This window comes from Saccoglossus kowalevskii, chromosome 16, assembly GCF_978046115.1.
Source record: "Saccoglossus kowalevskii chromosome 16, keSacKowa6.1, whole genome shotgun sequence".
Lineage (NCBI taxonomy): Eukaryota > Metazoa > Hemichordata > Enteropneusta > Harrimaniidae > Saccoglossus > Saccoglossus kowalevskii.
This window is the reverse complement of record NC_140656.1, coordinates 10,751,553-10,773,221: the sequence shown is the minus strand read 5'-3', so window position 1 is coordinate 10,773,221 and position 21,669 is coordinate 10,751,553. Positions and strand designations below refer to the sequence as shown.

The following is a 21,669-nucleotide window of genomic DNA, read 5'->3' as shown; positions in this document are numbered from 1 at the left end:
GAGCTATGGTAATTTGAAAACATCAACACAATCTAGTATTTTGACTCGTTAATTAGTGACTTGACTTATCAGATCAAAGAACACAGGTTCAGGTCAACTCATGCATAGAAAAAAAAACATGGCGATTATCGTATCGCATCAAGCCTTTACATGCAATCAAAATCAATCACTTATGATGAAACTAAGATGAATTTTACTTGCATTTCACAACAATTTATTTTTAATCACTGCTGAGTAATAACAATTGCAACACTTTGAAGCAAGCAAGTTGTTCACTTGTGAAACGCAGCATGGATTGCACGTGAACATTTGCTACTAAGCAATGCAATTTCATTACTAAAAAAATAAAAAAAATAATTGAGTGTTTATCATCATCAACAAAAATTGTTGATTGTCTGTAATTTTTCAATATTTCGTGACGCCTATTTTCGAACCAAATTAAGGCTTTTTAATCTTCCCTGACGGCTAAATTAGAGTGACGCCTAAACAAGAGATTATACGATAGTTTAAAAGAAATCAAAATGTCAACAAATATTTAGTTAAGTCGGCCTATTAATTGATCCTATAAAGAACGTACAGTTTGATATTTCAAAATAGACGACCCCGGGAACAATCTTGAGATGAAATAAGCCAATCAACAAACAACAAAAATGAGAGCATGTGATTAAAAAATTTATTGTTTTTATATTACCTGTCAATCCAATACTGTCTAAAGCTTAATTATCAACTGGGAAATGCACTAAATTAAAACCCAGACGATATGCCAAGTGAAAGGGCAGCGGTCAGTAAGCGTAACACAACGAATGTAATTACATTATTTATTACATTACACAAAATTCAAACGCTAACTGTAAGAAGACTACCATCTTTTAAGGAACTTTAAACCGATTTCAAAATTAGATGTTTGTCATATTTTCATCGTTATGAGTTCATACCAAAAAGATACCGAAAATGAAAAAAACAAAACAGACAATTTTCTGAGATACAAAAGTCGAAAATGTCAAAGAAAATGGTCAAAATTGTCATTTTTACACTGGTATCTATGGTGAGATTATTTATTCATATCTCAAATTTGCTTGGTAACACTGGATGAAAAAGTCGTATGTAATTACTGAGTATCAGTATGAATCCTAATATTGTGAAAACAAAATGGCATATAATTTAGTTACCACGGTAATAATAGATTTCCATTATATACCATGGGAGGTTCTCTCCCATAATGCATTGAATATATGTGCAGTTACATGTTCAGTAGAGCAAAATTTGAAGTTATCTCCCATAATGCATTGCATATATGTGCAGTTACATGCTCAGTAGAGCAAAATTTGAAGTTATCTCCCATAATGCTTTGCATATATGTGCAGTTACATGCTCAGTAGAGCAAAATTTGAATTTGGCTCACACTGCCTTAAATAGAGAATGTATTTTTTCCATCACAAATCAAGTGAGAATTTAAATAGTAAAACATCAAACCGGATAAAATTAACCTTTAACCTGCCAGCTCCATGTACTTTTACATTGACTTGCCCAGTTGAGGGTTGAAACCCTGGGAATATTTTCCCTTGCAGTACAACATGTATAATTCAATATCATTCCTCCTCACCTCTTCTCTAAGTCTATCTAATACATGTGTATTGCTAGACATAGAGCTTTTGTTATCAGTCAGTTTCATCTGCAGCTTTTGCATTTGTTCGGTTAGTTCTTCTTCTGCAAGGGAAGCCTGCAGATCAAATGAAGAACACAAAACAAAATATTCAATAAGTATGGCAAAACAGCACATGCATTTGTTTGCCTATCATGACTTATGTGACAACTGGTAACATACTACAATATACACTGTATTTCTTCTATTAGAAGTTGATTTCCACACATAAATAAAAAATTGTACTATATACTGGACATGTAAAGCATGAATTATTTCGACCATAGTCACACCTTTTTCATATGTTTACAAGTAAGCATGAACGCTACTAATAAAACAATTACGGTATCCCTCAGAAGAATGCACACCATCACAAAGTATATATTCACTAAATCACGATTTAATTAGTATTTTGTATTATTTTCTATATATCATTGAAAGCATGTAACAATTATGAAGTAAATTACAATATATTATTTCATTTTAATTAGGGCAACCTAATTATCCACATCTTTACATTTGTAATCTCTTGCATTAAAATTTCATCCAGGGTAAAACTATTTTTCAGTCTCTCTAGTCATTTTTCATATGGCAGGGCCAGACTATCCTAACTGTTATGCACAGATGTACACAATTCGGATGCACACCTAACCTCAAAGCTATGCAGTGTTTGATGTTTATAGTCCAAACATAAAAGCGTAGTCGTACAAATTCTGATTGGACAAACCTAATGGCTGTTACAGACAACAAAACAAAGTCTGGTGTCCCAATAGTGCTATTCATTCCTATTCACTGTCTTGTGTACAAAGACATGGACTGAACATTTGCTGCAAAAACTGAATGATTTGATTTGTAACTTGAATTTCTTTTTCTTTTTTATAGCTCAATTTCGAATAACGAACATTTCAGATGAAAAACTCAGTAATTTTGGGATGTAGGCATGAATCTTCAGATATCTATAAAAATTGTATATACATATACATTTATTTATTAATACGAATATTATCTATAATTTTTTTGTTCATTTTGGACCAAATGGACATAAACAAATATGGAATATTTATGCTGTTTATTTTGTGTAAGGTGTAGAGAGTTGACTTTGACATTAAAAGCGTTAAAGACAATACGTCCTAACTATAAACCACATATAACTAGATCTAAATGCCACATTTGTTACGTTCCCAGTAAATGATGACCTACCTGGTGTAACTGTGACGATAATCTTTGATTTTGTTCTGATAACTCTCGAACCATATCTTGTTTTTCCTTCTCTGCAACTTTCAGCGATTGTTGTTGATCTGTTAATTTTTCCTGCAGAGTTCTGACTTCACTCTGCATGTCCATTACTTTGCCGTCAAATTGACCTTCGATACTTTCGAGCCTTAACTTCAACTCGTACCTTTCTTGTTCTAGCATCTGCAATAAGAGAAAATGAAATAGTATCTTAAACAGGAGTCAAAAAAACTTTTTCTCATACTAGCAGTACCTACTTGTAGCACCAGTTGTAGGCATTTTATATGCATCGAACAGATTGTGTGGGATCAGTGTGACCTCTAACAGGAGTGATTTTGTGGGGATCCAGTATCAAGGTGCCTAGGAAACCGATCAAATAAAACAGATGTTTTTAACCCAATAAATTATATAGAAGATCAATTCGAAACAGAAGATTACCCTAAAATTATTTTATTAATGAAATATAAACTATATCAATTCATTCAACGCATTTTATTTTTTACAACGAGGATGATGACGATAAAAACAGATGTTTTTGTCTTGTACGGTACAACTTTTCATCAAATTCTGAATTTTGGCGAGTAAAAAATTTGAAATCTTACTAAATCAGCAAATTTTTTCAAACAAAATAGGAAGAAGAACAAGTAGTTATTGTTATAGGTAATGTTAATTTTGAAATAGTAGCTGTTGCCATGTATGTTTACAAATTTCTGTCTTTACCATCCTGAAGCACTTGCTGCATAACAAGAAGACAAAGATTTTTATTTTCAGAAAATATTAGTATTCTGTATTATAAATGACGAAATTTTAATTTTAGGTTCACTCCATTAAATTTTGCTTTACAATGGTTCTCGTAAAGAACTATAAAATATTATAGTATAAATTTATTGTGTGGTATTTTTATTCTAATGCCACATTATACCGGTCGTTACCAGCACGTACTAAGACCAGCGTGCATGCATTGATACATACACACTGGTAAATTGATTGTTTAAATTTCATGTTTGTAGTTATCCTGTTTTCTGGTTCAGTTATTTTCAATAACATATCTGCCACCTTTTCATGTACAGCCCCCAATTTGAATGCTTTATTGCATCAAAGAAATACAGCTTTCCATTTTTTATAACAGAGTTGGAAACAACAAGGTTTAATCTTTTTATCCCTCTCACTGTCTGGTGAAGAGGGGAAAATTCCAAAAGGACATTTCTTTGCTAAAATGAAGATAAAAATACAGACCGTGAAACGCTTAAAGTATGTTTTTCCTGTTTGCCAAAACCACAGGATTACGCAAAGCAACAATGTATACCATAATGTAATTATATATCTGAGATTTTCTCTAGGTTTGAGAACAAATTCAGGATAGAATTGTTAAACACTTCGGACCAAAATGGATGGTCAAATATCCTTCTCTTCTTATAAGCGACTTTCTTTGTTCTTACCATTTATTTATATAAAGATCTATGGTTGCCAGTTGTCGATATCGGTTTATTTTTTGAGAATTAAGAAACATCTATGTACTCTATGAAGATTATTGGTTTTAGAATTTCTGTCAATTTTCAGAAATTGAACCGACTAAAACTCGACTGACTGGTGCCCAAAGCCCAACTAGTGCCCCACCTGACTGTTGCCCCACCTGACTGGTGCCCACCGCCTGACTGGTGCCCCGCCTGACTGGTGCCCCGCCTGACTGGTGTTCTGCCTGACTGGTGCCCCGCCTGACTGGTGCCCCACTTGACTGGTGCCCCGCCTGACTGGTGCCCCGCCTGACTGGTGCCCCGCCTGACTGGTGCCCTGCCTGACTGGTGCCCCACTCGACTGGTGCCCCACTCAACTGGTGCCCCGCCTGACTGGTGCCCCCCGCCTGACTAGTGCCCCACTCGAATGGTGCCCCACTCGAATGGTGTCCCGTCTGACTGGTGCCCCGTCTGACTGATGTCGTGCCCCGTCTGACTGATGTCCTACCAATTGCCATGGTTTATTTATAATGGGCCACCTAGGGGACACTGCTCAACACTGAACACCCTAGTTAATCTATATAACATACCAGCATATTAAGTCATGGTAAAGAACAAGTTCGGATTTATTCCCTCCCATTTTACATTTGACAAAATCTTTCTATCCACCACTAAATAATTCCCAAAACATAATAATTAAATGTATGACAAGAATTTTCTTGTAACATCAAGATATTTCGTTCTCTAATCTGATCCTGCTGCGTTGGATCGGTTTGATAAAACAAGCTGTATCGCCTCCAGCATGTGACATGCATGTAGCATACACGTGATCAGCGTTTCCGATTTTCTCAAGATAAGCTCAAATGAAGTAACAAGCAATACATGGCCCAAGGTTTACACAGAAAACTCCAGACATGCCCAAAGGCAATTTAATATTTTAATAAAAGCGTCTGAATCATTTAACGTCATTTTAAGTCCTCAATATTTGAATCGATGGAAATACAAATAGTAGATCACGTCACATGTAACACATGTGCACTTTCCACTAAGCTTCCCGTCATCGTTTATTCACGAAATAAATCTCATTTTAGGCAAGAAATCTCATACATTAAATAATCCTGCCCCAAAATCATTCATTCGTATCCTAGTAACAATGTTGTTTTTGTAAAAAATGAGTCATTCTGGCATGGATTTAGTAACTATTATGGGATATGTGAGTATTGAAAGGTGATAGAAAGGCCAGAAAAAATTATCATGGGTGTTTTATTTAAATCTATAAATGGCTATAGTCATTTTTATACAAATTGCTACTGGTATTACACGTATACAGGTAACTTCTCAGTTATCCAAAGAATAACGATAGTTGATCATTTAAACCAAAGATAAAATGTGATTCTACATCAATCACATTCCTTTTTTATTTAAAAATTCGCAATTTGATAATAGATTTATTTATCAAAAATAAAAATATTGTGCTACTAATTCTCACTGATTTTCACACCATTTTTTCCTAGATATACATTTTAATATACACAAATGTACTCCGAAACAATGGGTACATCAGTACCACAGTCATACACCCCCCCACACACATAAATGGAGTGGGCCACCTGTAAGATTACATACAATTTGAAACATTACATAATTTGACAATGATAATCAACAAGGCATTTTGGGGGGGGGTGAAGGGAGGTGAAAGGGGGTGAAGGGAGGTGAAGGTGGTGAACAACAGATTTTAATCAAAGAAAGCTTAGAAAGAACTCCCATGTGCTGAGAGTATTGGAGACACATTAAATATAATTCGAAATTACTTAGCTGAAAACTAATTATGCAAATCAGAAAATTAATATGACCAGATTTGAGTGTAAAACTAATGAGGTCTGCGCAATGTAACAGAAAATCTATGTCTCCAAGTTTAATTGAAATGTGATTAGAACCAAAAAATTATGAATTATTATGCTTATTAGGGAATTAATATGAACAGATTTTTACCCCAAACTAATTAGGTTTGTACATTGTCCTAGAGCATCTTTATACTAAGTTTCATTGAAATGGAATAATTAGTACCGTGAAAACTCCAAAATTTCGACCCCTCTAAAAATTCGATTGGCTATTTATTTGCCGGGTTTCAGTGTTTTATTTACCTCCAAATTTTCGACTCCACTAAAAATTGCCGACTCATTCTTATTCGAAAATTGCGACCAGTTTTAGTTTTCCCCCAAACGAAAAAAAAAAACGATGTGAGCGTTCAAACGGGACCTTCCTCGAAGGCATGAATCCGGGTTTCTGATTGACTGAGAGATTTTTATTTTATTGGTAACGAAAATATATTCTAAATAAACGAAGTTTCAAATAAAAACGAACACAAAAATCTCGGCATGCTGCGTTTCTGAATTGTTGATTATTACTGTACTCAGTAGTGATTATAATAATGTACACAAAATAAATTTGTTGAATGGTTATGAAATACAAATAAAAGTCAACTTAGTTTCATCGTAAGCGAATGATTCCGGTCTCGTATAAACGTTTGATGCTGTAGGATATCCGCCATGTTCTCTTAGGTCAAATAGGTCAAATCGCTAATTAACCAATCAAAAAGCTGGATGATGCCAACGTGTTCAAATTACCATAGCTTATTTAAATATGTTAATGTTATTGAACGCAATGCGGAAGAGATTGATGTTGTAGTACGATATTTTGGCTTGGATTTTGATGCGAAAACGGCATGATTTTTTTTAAATAAAAAAATTAGTTGTTTTTAAAAAATAAACTGTTCATCTGAAGAATAATTTAACATTGTTCACAGTGATAACAGCTCATTCTCGAAAGGAAGCTTACCCGCTCACGCTAGTCACAATAAAAATCATACACGTGTACTCTTGAATAGACAAACGTCAATGACTACGGTAAAACTTAGACTCTATTTTAGCCGGCAGGATTGATTGAAATATCCGAAAAATGACGCCAAAATACACCTTAAAAGTCCCATTTTATTTTCTTAAATCCCATTTTATTTTTTAATCCAAGGGCGAATTTACGGCAGAATTTGGTCCCTCAAATAAGGGACACGCGAGCTTTGATTCTAACCGGATACATTGCACTGGGTCGGGGAGATAGTTTGCTAAACTTCCATGCATCTTTTGTCCAATGGGTACCTGTACTTCGAACATTCGCAAGTTTTTCTAGGTAGTGCGAGACAGCTTTGTCTTTTGACCTATTAGTTTTGTGCTGACCTCTTCTCCGCGTCTTGATGTTTTGTTTTGCTTGTCATAATACTCACTGATTGATGACTTTGTTTAGATTTTGAGTTACAACTCGGCCACGACCTTTGCTTTTACCGTGAAACATGAGGAAGTTTACGTCAATTGACGGACATTGCATTTTTTAAAAACTAATGAAGCACACTGTTTATCATCCCCATTTTTTCATTTGCTGATTTCTATTCTGAAAAATTCGACCGTCCGAAAATGCACCTTAATTTTGACTCTAAAAACACGTCACATATCTAACACCAATTATTTAAAACCGGTCGAAATTTTGGAGTTTTTACGGTACTTTAGATATCAGTGTGAAAGCTTAAAATTGGTTAATTATGCAAATTAGGTAATTAATATGTACAGATTTTAACCCACAATTATTCAGGTCTGTCTATTGTCCTACAGCATCCATGTACATTCATTGATATGTGATGTATAGTACCTGAGATATCAGTGTGAAAGTTGGTTAATTATGCAAATTAGGTGATTAATATGCACAAATATTTACCGGAAACTAATTGGGTCTGCATAATTCTAGATTCATTGAAATGTGATGATTAGTACTTTAGATATCAGTAGAAAAGCTGAAAATTAATTATGCAAATTAGGTAATTAATATGCACAATTATTTACCCTAAAACTAATCAGGTCTCTGCATAGTCCTAAAGGATCTATGTACCAAGTTTCATTGAAATGCGATGATTAGTACTTGAGATACCCGTGGAAAAGCTGAAAATTAACTAATTATGCAAATTAGGTGATTAATATGCACAAATATTTATCGAAAACAATCAATCTCTGCATAGTCCTTGAGTATGTAAGTACCAAGTTTCATTGAAATGTAATGCTAACTACTTATATCAAATGCTGAAAATTAATTAATTATGCAAATTAGGTAATTAATATGTACTGATATTACCATAAAAACTATCAGGTCTGTGCAGTGTCGTATGACATCTATGTACCAAGTTTCATTGAAATGTGATGATTAGTACATGAGATATCAGTGGAAAAACTGAAAATTGACTAATCATTATGCAAATTAGGTAATTAGTATCCACGGATTATTACCAAAAACTAATCAAAACCTAGCATTAGTTCAGAGCATCTATGTACCAAGTTTCATCAAAATCCAATGAGTGGTTGTTTAGATATCAGTGGAACAGTCATGGAACCACTAAAAAATAGCTAATTATCATGCAAATTAGGTAATTAATATGGACGGATTTTTACCAAAAATTAATCAAATCTGCGCATATGTTCAGAGCATCTATGTACCAAGTTTCATCAAAATCCAATGAGTGGTTCTTTAGATATCAGTGGAACAGTCATAGAACAGCTAAAAATTAGCTAATTATCATGCAAATTAGGTAATTAACGAGCATGGATTTTTACCAAAACCTAATCAAATCTGCGCATTGGCCCAGAGCATCTATGCACCAAGTTTCATCAAAAACCGATGTATGGTTCTTGAGATAGCAGTGGAACAGTCGGACACACATACACACACACACACATACACACATACACACATACACACATACACACACACATACAGACACACTAACTGCAAAGACTCCCATTTTGTGCTTCGCACATGGGAGTCAAAAATGCCAAAGTAACCTTTGGCACCTATTATGAAATGGAACTTCCTAATTTTTTTTCAGAAAAGTTAGCTTTAGAAATAAATATTAGAGAAGAAAAACATATTGGACACACATTATTGGCAAAAAAAAAAAATATGGCATCAAATGATTTTATACCTTAGTATGAAGTTGACCTTAGATGCAAATGGCGGCTATGATCTTGACTCAAAAAGTATTCATCTTCACCAGATAAAGTATGTTTATTTGACCACGATCTCAAAAGTTGGTAAAACCGTAATTAAAACTGCACAATTCCTACAATTCACTGCACCCACTATATATCGGGCATGCAGTCAGTACTTCAACATTGCATAAGTTTTCAAATTCACAGGTGTTGACAAAATTTACAATTTACAATTTCTTTTTAAATGGCTGCCATGATCTTGGGACTCAAAAAGCGTTTCTACTGGTCCACTGACCTACCCAACTTTAATGTTTGAAACAAGGGTCATGATGACAAGAAAGAACGGAACACTAATTTATAAATCAAAGAAAGCTTAGAAAGAACTCCCATGTGCCGAGAGTATTGGAGACACATTAAATATAATTCGAAATTACTTAGCTGAAAACTAATTATGCAAATCAGAAAATTAATATGACCAGATTTGAGTGTAAAACTAATGAGGTCTGCGCAATGTAACAGAAAATCTATGTCTCCAAGTTTAATTGAAATGTGATTAGAACCAAAAAATTATGAATTATTATGCTTATTAGGGAATTAATATGAACAGATTTTTACCCCAAACTAATTAGGTTTGTACATTGTCCTAGAGCATCTTTGTACTAAGTTTCATTGAAATGGAATAATTAGTACCGTGAAAACTCCAAAATTTCGACCCCTCTAAAAATTCGATTGGCTATTTATTTGCCGGGTTTCGGTGTTTTATTTACCTCCAAATTTTCGACTCCACTAAAAATTGCCGACTCATTCTTATTCGAAAATTGCGACCAGTTTTAGTTTTCCCCCAAACGAAAAAAAAAAACGATGTGAGCGTTCAAACGGGACCTTCCTCGAAGGCATGAATCCGGGTTTCTGATTGACTGAGAGATTTTTATTTTATTGGTAACGAAAATATATTCTAAATAAACGAAGTTTCAAATAAAAACGAACACAAAAATCTCGGCATGCTGCGTTTCTGAATTGTTGATTATTACTGTACTCAGTAGTGATTATAATAATGTACACAAAATAAATTTGTTGAATGGTTATGAAATACAAATAAAAGTCAACTAAGTTTCATCGTAAGCGAATGATTCCGGTCTCGTATAAACGTTTGATGCTGTAGGATATCCGCCATGTTCTCTTAGGTCAAATAGGTCAAATCGCTAATTAACCAATCAAAAAGCTGGATGATGCCAACGTGTTCAAATTACCATAGCTTATTTAAATATGTTAATGTTATTGAACGCAATGCGAAGAGATTGATGTTGTAGTACGATATTTTGGCTTGGATTTTGATGCGAAAACGGCATGATTTTTTTTTAAATAAAAAAATTAGTTGTTTTTAAAAAATAAACTGGTCATCTGAAGAATAATTTAACATTGTTCACAGTGATAACAGCTCATTCTCGAAAGGAATCTTACCCGCTCACGCTAGTCACAATAAAAATCATACACGTGTACTCTTGAATAGACAAACGTCAATGACTACGGTAAAACTTAGACTCTATTTTAGCCGGCAGGATTGATTGAAATGTCCGAAAAATGACGCCAAAATACACCTTAAAAGTCCCATTTTATTTTCTTAAATCCCATTTTATTTTTTAATCCAAGGGCAAATTTACGGCAGAATTTGGTCCCTCAAATAAGGGACACGTGAGCTTTGATTCTAACCGGATACATTGCACTGGGTCGGGGAGATAGTTTGCTAAACTTCCATGTATCTTTTGTCCAATGGGTACCTGTACTTCGAACATTCGCAAGTTTTCCTAGGTAGTGCGAGACAGCTTTGTCTTTTGACCTATTAGTTTTGTGCTGACCTCTTCTGCGCGTCTTGATGTTTTGTTTTGCTTGTCATAATACTCACTGATTGATGACTTTGTTTAGATTTTGAGTTACAACTCGGCCACGACTCTAAAAACATGTCACATTTCTAACGCCAATTATTTAAAACTGGTCGAAATTTTGGAGTTTTTACGGTACTTTAGATATCAGTGTGAAAGCTTAAAATTGGTTAATTATGCAAATTAGGTAATTAATATGTACAGATTGTAACCCACAATTATTCAGGTCTGTCTATTGTCCTACAGCATCCATGTACATTCATTGATATGTGATGTATAGTACCTGAGATATCAGTGTGAAAGTTGGTTAATTATGCAAATTAGGTGATTAATATGCACAAATATTTACCGGAAACTAATTGGGTCTGCATAATTCTAGATTCATTGAAATGTAAATGATTAGTACTTTAGATATCAGTAGAAAAGCTGAAAATTAATTATGCAAATTAGGTAATTAATATGCACAATTATTTACCCTAAAACTAATCAGGTCTCTGCATAGTCCTAAAGGATCTATGTACCAAGTTTCATTGAAATGCGATGATTAGTACTTGAGATACCCATGGAAAAGCTGAAAATTAACTAATTATGCAAATTAGGTAATTAATATGCACAATTATTTACCCTAAAACTAATCAGGTCTCTGCATAGTCCTAAAGGATCTATGTACCAAGTTTCATTGAAATGCGATGATTAGTACTTGAGATACCCATGGAAAAGCTGAAAATTAACTAATTATGCAAATTAGGTGATTAATATGCACAAATATTTATCGAAAACAATCAATCTCTGCATAGTCCTTGAGTATGTAAGTACCAAGTTTCATTGAAATGTAATGCTAACTACTTATATCAAATGCTGAAAATTAATTAATTATGCAAATTAGGTAATTAATATGTACTGATATTACCATAAAAACTATCAGGTCTGTGCAGTGTCGTATGACATCTATGTACCAAGTTTCATTTGAAATGTGATGATTAGTACTTGAGATATCAGTGGAAAAACCGAAAATTGACTAATCATTATGCAAATTAGGTAATTAGTATCCACGGATTATTACCAAAAACTAATCAAAACCTAGCATTAGTTCAGAGCATCTATGTACCAAGTTTCATCAAAATCCAATGAGTGGTTGTTTAGATATCAGTGGAACAGTCATGGAACCACTAAAAAATAGCTAATTATCATGTAAATTAGGTAATTAATATGGACGGATTTTTACCAAAAATTAATCAAATCTGCGCATATGTTCAGAGCATCTATGTACCAAGTTTCATCAAAATCCAATGAGTGGTTCTTTAGATATCAGTGGAACAGTCATAGAACAGCTAAAAATTAGCTAATTATCATGCAAATTAGGTAATTAACGAGCATGGATTTTTACCAAAACCTAATCAAATCTCCGCATTGGCCCAGAGCATCTATGCACCAAGTTTCATCAAAAACCGATGTATGGTTCTTGAGATAGCAGTGGAACAGTTGGACACACATACACACATACACACATACACACATACACACACACATACACACATACACACATACACACATACACACATACACACACACTAACTGCAAAGACTCCCATTTTGTGCTTCGCACATGGGAGTCAAAAATAACAAATCTTATGACTTCCTCATTCTCAACAAGATCTTGGCAACCATTTTGGGTGACTGGTGAATACAACGTGCTATTCATGTTACTATAAAAAGCAGCAATGAACTTGACTTTGTGGTGTACGTTTTTCCAGTTGAGTTAAAGCATATATACAAGGTAGAATTTGATATGTCAGAAAAACATAATCTGTCAACATACAAGCTTCTCTCTGATTGGTCTGAATGTTAGGTGTTAGATTTGGCTAGCCAATCAGGCGCAATCTTGTAAGTAGCTTGGCATTGACTTGGCATTGCAGAAAAGCAAATACAATTTATTTAGTTAATCTGGTCACTAGCTGATGCAGTTTAACCAATAATGGAATTAAACTTAAATTGTTTTTTTAAAATGCACAATATAAACTTGAATAGACTGTTGATTGATGTAGAGTACTACCGATTACAACAAGGCATTTTTTCCCTGAAATGGAGATTATCTCCAAGTGCTTTATACTACATTGTATAAGTAAATTTTCTAGGTGTTAGTAATTAAAACCATACAATTCCTACAATGTCTGATTGCGTAATCTTCACTATGCCCACTACATTTTGAGTATGCAGTCATTATTTTAACAAACCATAATTTTCAAATTCATTTTTTACAATTTATTTGTCAATGATTAGAAAGTTTTCAAACACTTTTTGTAATACAATTCAAATATATGAAAAATCAGCTATTTTTAGAACATTATCTATACAATTCAATTACTACATCAATTCTAATTAATAATTAATTAAAAATCCAGATAACGAATCCACGTCAAATTCCATTACAATACCATCTGTGCACCAACCTAATCTAAAAATAAATATGACCGATATGAACGACAAAGTGGTATTATTAGTAAACATGACTCTTTCCTTACAAGTTACCACGGTAATAACCACACCTGTATATATACATGTATTCACCTGTATTATAAAAATAGTCTGACGTATATATGTAAGTGTACTTTAAAAATAGGAATGTGTCATTTGACCTCTAAACAGTTAAACAGTTCGAAATTTTAAAAATTCATCTTATGTATCCATGATTTCGTCCTCCATCTTTTAACCGAGCACACAAGCTTGTTCCAATAAATTAACCCTTTCACCACAAGGTCCATCTTTTCATCAAAATTCACAAAATGATCCAGTTTATAGTCTGCATTTTCCTACAGAAGATTCGGACAAAAATAGCAAACATTTTTGAGTAAATACTGAAAAATTTACCCAAATTTTGTCTGTTGGCCCAAAAATAAGGGTTCATTTCCAGAAATATTATTTAAAAGAAAAAAGTGAAGAAAAATTTGAGTGAGAAAGTCTGGTGGTGAAAATGTTAAACATCCTACATGTATTGTGTATGTAGTGAGGGAGTGGCACAGCAAGTTATCATCCACATTTGATTTTATTTCTAGTTGAAGTGAAAAACATTTCCCAACATGAAATAATGAATGAGAGTAATTCATATTTTTGTTATAAACAATGTACACATAAATGGTAAGACATAAATTCTAGTTTAATTCCTCATCTCGTTATAGAACTTGTCAGTTACTGATATAAAGCACCCAGCAGACAACCAAAGATTAATATTTTATTTAAATCATAACTGTAACCTAATACAAATGTATCTGCATCAAGTTAACAGGTCTACACTGGCAACAGTGATAATACGTCACAATTCAACATTGAAACCATGGTAATGATATAAACACCATAGCAACTGTCACACAACACTTATTTCATAATGTTTGTCATAAATCACAGGGTGTTTTTTTTAATATTAACAACAAACTTTAAAATCTAGCCTGGTAACATTGGTTCCAACATAAAAGTTTCATTCTGCTGTTATTTGCATCTAGGAGGAGAGAAGGAAGCAAATCTCAAGAGCCCAATGAAGTGCAAGTTGCTCTTAACATTGGTTTTGAATCAATCAGTAAATTCTGATATCGTAATCAATCCAAAAATTAAACACATTTATGACGAAATTTTAATTTTAGGTTCACTCCATTAAATTTTGCTTTACAATGGTTCTCGTAAAGAACTATAAAATATTATAGTATAAATTTATTGTGTGGTATTTTTATTCTAATGCCATGTTAGTTACCAGATGACCTTGCCAACAATGAGATGGAAATTACCCATAGTGCATTCTGCCAAGTATGAAACTCAAGACAGATGATCTTCATCATTTATATTAATGGAATTTTTCACATTATGCATTAACTATTAACAATATTGTATATTAATTTTATCATTATAAATGACTAAATTAATATAATTAATACAAATACTTTTCTCATCCAGTACAGAGATTAATTCATTGTAATTGTAAGAAAAAATCAATTATTTAAATGAGCAAAAATCAACTTTTGTCATCCATCTTTATAATACCTACATTATTTTTTTCATATTTTTTTAGGAATTTCATCCAAAATTAACAAAAATTACAGAAGAAAACACATAAAAATAAAGAAAATGTTCGGGAAAAAATTAAGTCATTAAAAGGTTTTATTTTCACCTACAGGAGCAGTAGGTTGGCTTTAATATTATAGGGCAGAGTGTAATACAAACAAAAAAATGTATGAGAAAATAACAGATGATATAGATGGGTAAATATTTTGGATGAACTCACATCTATGAAAACTGTCAAATTGTCACGTACACTGATAAAAAATCTGTTCTATAATAGTATGCACTTTGCTAAATGACAGAAATGTGTCAAGAATACTGCATAGTTTAATGATCTATCATACAACAAAAGCAAGTTTTGCTCTCAAGACAAGCTTCTGTTAAGGGGTTTATTTTGAAATCACGGGGGTGACTGGAAGAGTGTGATCAGTGCGTTTTTTGTTTTTTTTTGCCATTTCTTATCTGTACATTTAGATTTTTTTGGGATGTGCCAATTTTTTCATCCTGCATCACCTTGCATGATATTTTTTTCTATTTGTAAATTAAATGTAAATTTTTTTTAAACAAATCTACCAGCCATCCTCTATAATTTCAAGCGGTCTACTGTGAAATACTTTATTTTAGCTTGGATTTAATTATTGCTATTTTCGCTGAAGGAATGATTTAGTGAAAATAAAATCCAGCAAATATACTTTTTTTTCTATATTTTACATCCAACTCGTCAAAAATCAGTTAAAATAAATTCCACACAAAACATGGCAAAACTCTTTTCAGTGACAATTAATTCCAGAAAATAGGGTAATACTATTTTCCTTTTTCAGATTTGGTGCACAAACATATACAATATGTTCAACGATTACGTCCCCATAATGGCCATTTGTGATTTTGTTAATTTGTTCTAAACGATACACCAAAGATTTACCCCCCCCCCCCCCTCCAAAAAAAAAAACTGACAAAAGAACAAAAAGAGCAGCTGCATGAATACCCCATTGAGAGGCAGAAAATTTGCTGAAGACTTCCATAGTCTTATGTAAGTTCAATGAATGCCGACGGTGTTTTAGTGAGTAGTCCAATTCAGCATTTAGGAAGTGACGTCATCTCAAATAACAGAGAATGACGTCAAAACGACATTATTAAAACGTACCTAAGTAAACACAGGTAACCAAGAAATGTGTCAGACAAATTAAGTGTCCACCCCCTCAAACTAACAAAAACATCCTTTTTAATTTGTCGATGAATCAGTAAACTATATTCAAAAAGCATTCATTATTCATTTTTGTTCACTGCCTTTCAACTCTAATCTGTTTTAAGCTGGCGTCAAATATGAACCAAATACATGTTTAATGTAAAAACTCAAACTGAACCTTTTGTTCAATTTTTCTTTTTTTTGTATAATTTTTATTTATACATGTAACATGTAACTCCAAATTAACTTTATTCTGGGTATTTCAAGATTCTCTAATTTTACAAAATCTGTTCTGTGCAGATACAAAACTTTTTGCTATCTTTCACAAAATAAAACCTTCACAATTATTTTTACAAATTTTCCAAAATTTTGATTAAGACGTGTAGCCAATGGGAAATTATGTTCATTTGATCCAAAATTAACAACAATATTACAAAAAATACAAAAATATTTGCAAAAAATGATGCCCACAAATTACTGTTTCATTATCAAAAGATTATATGATATTAGAATTGAAATCCAAGTAGGCAGCTTCATGGAATGAATCATTGTGGAACACATTTCAAAAAGCAGTATAGAATCAGAATTTTTGGAACCAATTTATCAGATGTTTGGTTATAAAGAGAGTTTTCAGTGTCTGGTATATTTGCATATTAAAATACTAAGTATGATATGTGCCAAAACATAACATACATAGCTAATGTACTAATAAACTGATTAATCAATTATCAAATTATACTTCAACTAATACTAAATGAGACTTAATTTTTTCACAGCCATTTATGCTAATTTGGGACCAAATGGACAACATTTTCAATTCCTGATCAATTTTTTTTGTAAATACTGTAACATAGGAAAAATGATATGAATTTATATTTCGTGAAAGGCAATATCAGTTAACTTTGTTGTTCAAAGTTTTATTCCTCATCTTGCAAAAAGATTTCTTATAAAAAAAACAAATGTCAGTTCAGGCATTCACCCCTTATTATTAATTAACATGGAAATTTAGTTAACAAATAAAAATAGGTCAATATACCCAATGGATAGTAAAAATAAAAAGATAAATAAAAATGTTCCATCATAATTCTTAGAAATCTCCTGTGTTAACTTGAGAGAAGAGCTCTGACTTATATGTAATTCAATATTATATTACATTAACCCCACTATAACGACACTTTATGATACAGATTTGATTGCCAGGACAAATTCTGAGAAATCTAACTGCGGTTCAAACTACTAAGAAAATGAGTCATCATATATTGAGAAGAAACTAGTATTGAGTACTCCTAATAAAAGTTTGCATTAAATGTCATCAGCATGTAATTTGGACAATTTATTTTTTTATTTCATAGGTAGCAAGTTTGTAATAGATGTACAGCAATTTAGATTAAATCACAGACAAAACTCAAAGGTTTTTATTTGTAATGTGTTCAGGGACATTAAATAGTTACATTGTGCATTCTTAGATAAATCACACTTTGTCGGATTCTTGGAATTTGGAATTATTTTCATTTCAAGTACTTTTTAACACAATAGCACATTTTGACACTGTTTTTTTTCCATTCCTTCCAGCTATCTGACGTGGCCTTCAGTAGACAATTACATGGATGTGTTAACCTTTACACAACCAGACTTTCTCGGCCTTTTATCTAATATTCTTTAATATTTCTGGAAATGAACCCTAATTTTGGAGCCAACAGACAAAATTTGAGTCAAATTTCAGTTTTTTCTCTTAAACTTTGCTATTTTTGTCTCAACCTTCTGACGGAAAGTGCAGACGATAAATGCGACTATTTTGTTTATTGGTGGTGAAAATGTTAGTCATATTTTATCTATTAGAAAAGCATAAATGAATCACTGCTAAGTTTGGAGTATTATTGTTTAGCCTACAGGCGCCTATATTCAAGATGCACTTATAATAAAGCAAATACAGTATTCTAATACGTCCACTACAAATTAGTGTGAAATTTAAAAAAATTTGTATTGATTTATGCTGAAGCAAAAATATGTGAAAATGTCAAATTACAACAGGTAGGTTTTGGTTTTTTTCACAGAAAAATCCAATCCAATGAACAATTTTATTTGTCAAACATAAAGGAGTAAATAAGTTGATGATGAGAAAATAAAACTTAAAATGCTCGCATACCATTATGAAGATAATAATCCAGCTGAAGACTAAATGAAGGAAAAACATAATTTGGATGATTATTTTACCATTTTCCCACCGAGCATTTCTAATGGTCGGTCCATTGAAGATAATTTTGATGAGTTTTCACATTGCAGCCTTGCTTTGGCCTAAAATAATACAAATTGCTTTCTAACGGCACACTGTACATATAAAGAATACATGCAATGATGGCAATCATCGGAGACTTGTCTAGATTACATGTTATGTTTACGCTACATTTAAAAGTCAAATACATAATAAATAAATCATAAATATTGCTCCATCACAGAATCCATGGAAACAAAGTTTGGTAAATTCCATATATAACTACAATTTTTCAAAAGTTGTTTTGTGAATAAACGTCATGGCGTTAAGACCATATACTGTTCCTACATGAAGTAGACTTCCTTTACATAGTGTCACTGCGATATATGGATTTTGTTCATTTGAAACTAGAAAACAAAATTTCATATTAAATATTTTATGTTAATACTCTATGTAATAACTAACTAACTCGGTTGAACTAAAAGTTAACAACTAGTATATTCTAATTTTAGGTGCCATATATATAACAGTTCCTATGACTGGAAAAATAATAATAATACCATTAGCCAATGTGTCACACACACAGTCCACTGTCACATGTACAACTGTAAGTACTGTGCATTGCCACGTACAAACACAAGAGATGACAAGTCCCTATCACCATTGTGTGGCACAGGAGTAGATCCAGAGGGTTCGTGCAAACATGAATAAACTCTTGATTTCCACAACTATAATATCACATCATACTGGCTGTAAAAAAATTCAATCAAAAACAGCCTGACAGAACTAAAATATAGAAGTCACTAAAAATACAAGCACCGAATAATTATTAAACCAATAAAACAAAACAATGTCAATCTCATCATTTATATAGAAAATTTTTAATTATCTTCTAATTAAAAAACCTAATTGCCTTTTGTCCATTTAAAAACATGATGTATGCTGAAAGTCAATACTAAGACGATAAAGACTGATGAGTACATGTGAATTAGCTCTGTATGTGAAAGAGTTTTTATTATATATATATATATATCCATTAAAAAAATTAACCAGAAATTTTTCTGTTTTTATTGTTGAAGAGAAATCATTAAAATACATGAATATTCATGAGTTGACTGACCATTCAGAGTGTGTATTCTGTGTGGCCAGCTGTGGAATGCATTTTTATTCTGATTTCTTTTTTTTTTAAATAAAGGCTTATTAAAGTATAAAGTACATAAATGAGCACTGTAAAATTTGTGTATTAGCCATGGTGTGATAAAGAGAATATCACAGCAATCTAGTGTAATTACTTTTGGCATCCATGCACGTACTTACAGCGCAAGATCTAAGCAACCACAAATCTACAATGAAGCCAGACATCGTAATCTTTTTTTGAAATTGGAAGTTGTCATGTAAACATATTAATTGATTCGCTTTGGTACATCAAACACTGAATTCACTTTATGTGAAATCTATTGGTTTATACGATAGTCTACCATGTAAGATTCACAACCAGAAAATTCTTTCATTTTTGTTAACATTCACGTTATCTTTTCACGAAATCGACATGAATGAGAAATAAAAAAAAAAAACATGCTACCTGTATACAAGCATTTCATATTCTATGATTTCATTTTGTAAGAATTTTTTTTTACCAATTTTGCAGTGCTGCAGATTTCACTGAAGTCCACAAAACTTGAAGTCACAAGTTACTTTCACTTCAAGCTCCTCAAGACATGAAGTCACAAGTTACTTTCACTGAGGTCCTCAAGTCATGGAATCACAAGTTACGTTCACTTCAAGCTCCTCAAGACATGAAGTCACAAGTTACTTTCACTTCAAGCTCCTCAAGACATGGAGTCACAAGTTACTTTCACTTCAAGCTCCTCAAGACATGAAGTCACAAGTTACTTTCACTTCAAGCTCCTCAAGACATGGAGTCACAAGTTACTTTCACTTCAAGCTCCTCAAGACATGAAGTCACAAGTTACTACCACTGAGGTCCTCAAGACATGAAGTCACAAGTTACTACCACTGAGGTCCTCAAGACATGAAGTCACAAGTTACTACCACTGAGGTCCTCAAGACATGGAGTCACAAGTTACTACCACTGAGGTCCTCAAGTCATGGAGTCACAAGTTACTTTCACTTCAAGCTCCTCAAGACATGAAGTCACAAGTTACTACCAATGAGGTCCTCAAGATATGGAATCACAAGTTACTTCCACTGAGGTCCTCAAGACATAAAAGTCATAAAGCCACAAGTGACTTTCACTGAAGTCCTCAAGACATGGAATCACAAATTACTTCCACTGAGGTCCTCAAGACATGGAGTCATAAGTAAATTTTACTAAGGTCCTCAAGACATAAAAGTCATAAAGCCACAAGTGACTTTCACTGAGGTCCTCAAGACATGGAGTCATAAGTTACTTTCACTGAGGTCCTCAAGACATGGAGTCACAAGTTACTTTCACTTCAAGCTCCTCAAGACATGAAGTCACAAGTTACTACCACTGAGGTCCTCAAGTCATGGAATCACAAGTTACTGCGGAAGTCAAGCAAGTGTTCAAAACGTAATAAAAAAGACGCCGCCACCGGTGCGCGTGGCCCAATCAATTGACTAGCTGTAAGCTAACTTGTCAAACGAAAACATCGACGCGCCAAACTGAAAAGGTTGGCGCGCCAAAATAAAAATGATAAACCACGCCCACTGCTTCAAAACAACCTGTTCACGTGCGGTGCCAGACAAAACAAAGTTTAGCAGAGATTTAAGGCCGTTTCAAACGCCAATCAGAGAAAATCAACTGGAATCATGGCTCCAAAATATTGACTCCGAACTTTTAAAGTACGTTTCTGCCTTACGAAGGGCTGGATATACCAGTTTACGGGCACGCTTAACAGCGGAAGACCTACAGGACTTTTTACAGGGAATCCCTACGGGACATAAAAGACTGTTACTTTACGAATCGTAATGAACTGCACCGTGTCCGTATTTTGATGTATAATTT

General features: G+C 33.1%; 1 protein-coding gene across 2 annotated transcripts in view; it reads right to left on the bottom strand.

Moving 5' to 3' along the window:
• LOC100367615 (BICD family-like cargo adapter 1) overlaps positions 1 to 21,669 on the bottom strand; it is a 39,471-nt gene that overhangs the window by 12,589 nt on the left and 5,213 nt on the right. For both annotated transcript variants that reach the window (XM_006815675.3, XM_085491021.1), the window contains exons 2-3: positions 2,843 to 3,058; positions 1,604 to 1,720 (exon numbers count right to left, since the gene is read on the bottom strand). In XM_006815675.3, coding sequence (XP_006815738.1) covers positions 1,604 to 1,720; positions 2,843 to 3,058 — 333 coding nt within the window. The remainder of the gene's footprint in view (positions 1 to 1,603; positions 1,721 to 2,842; positions 3,059 to 21,669) is intronic.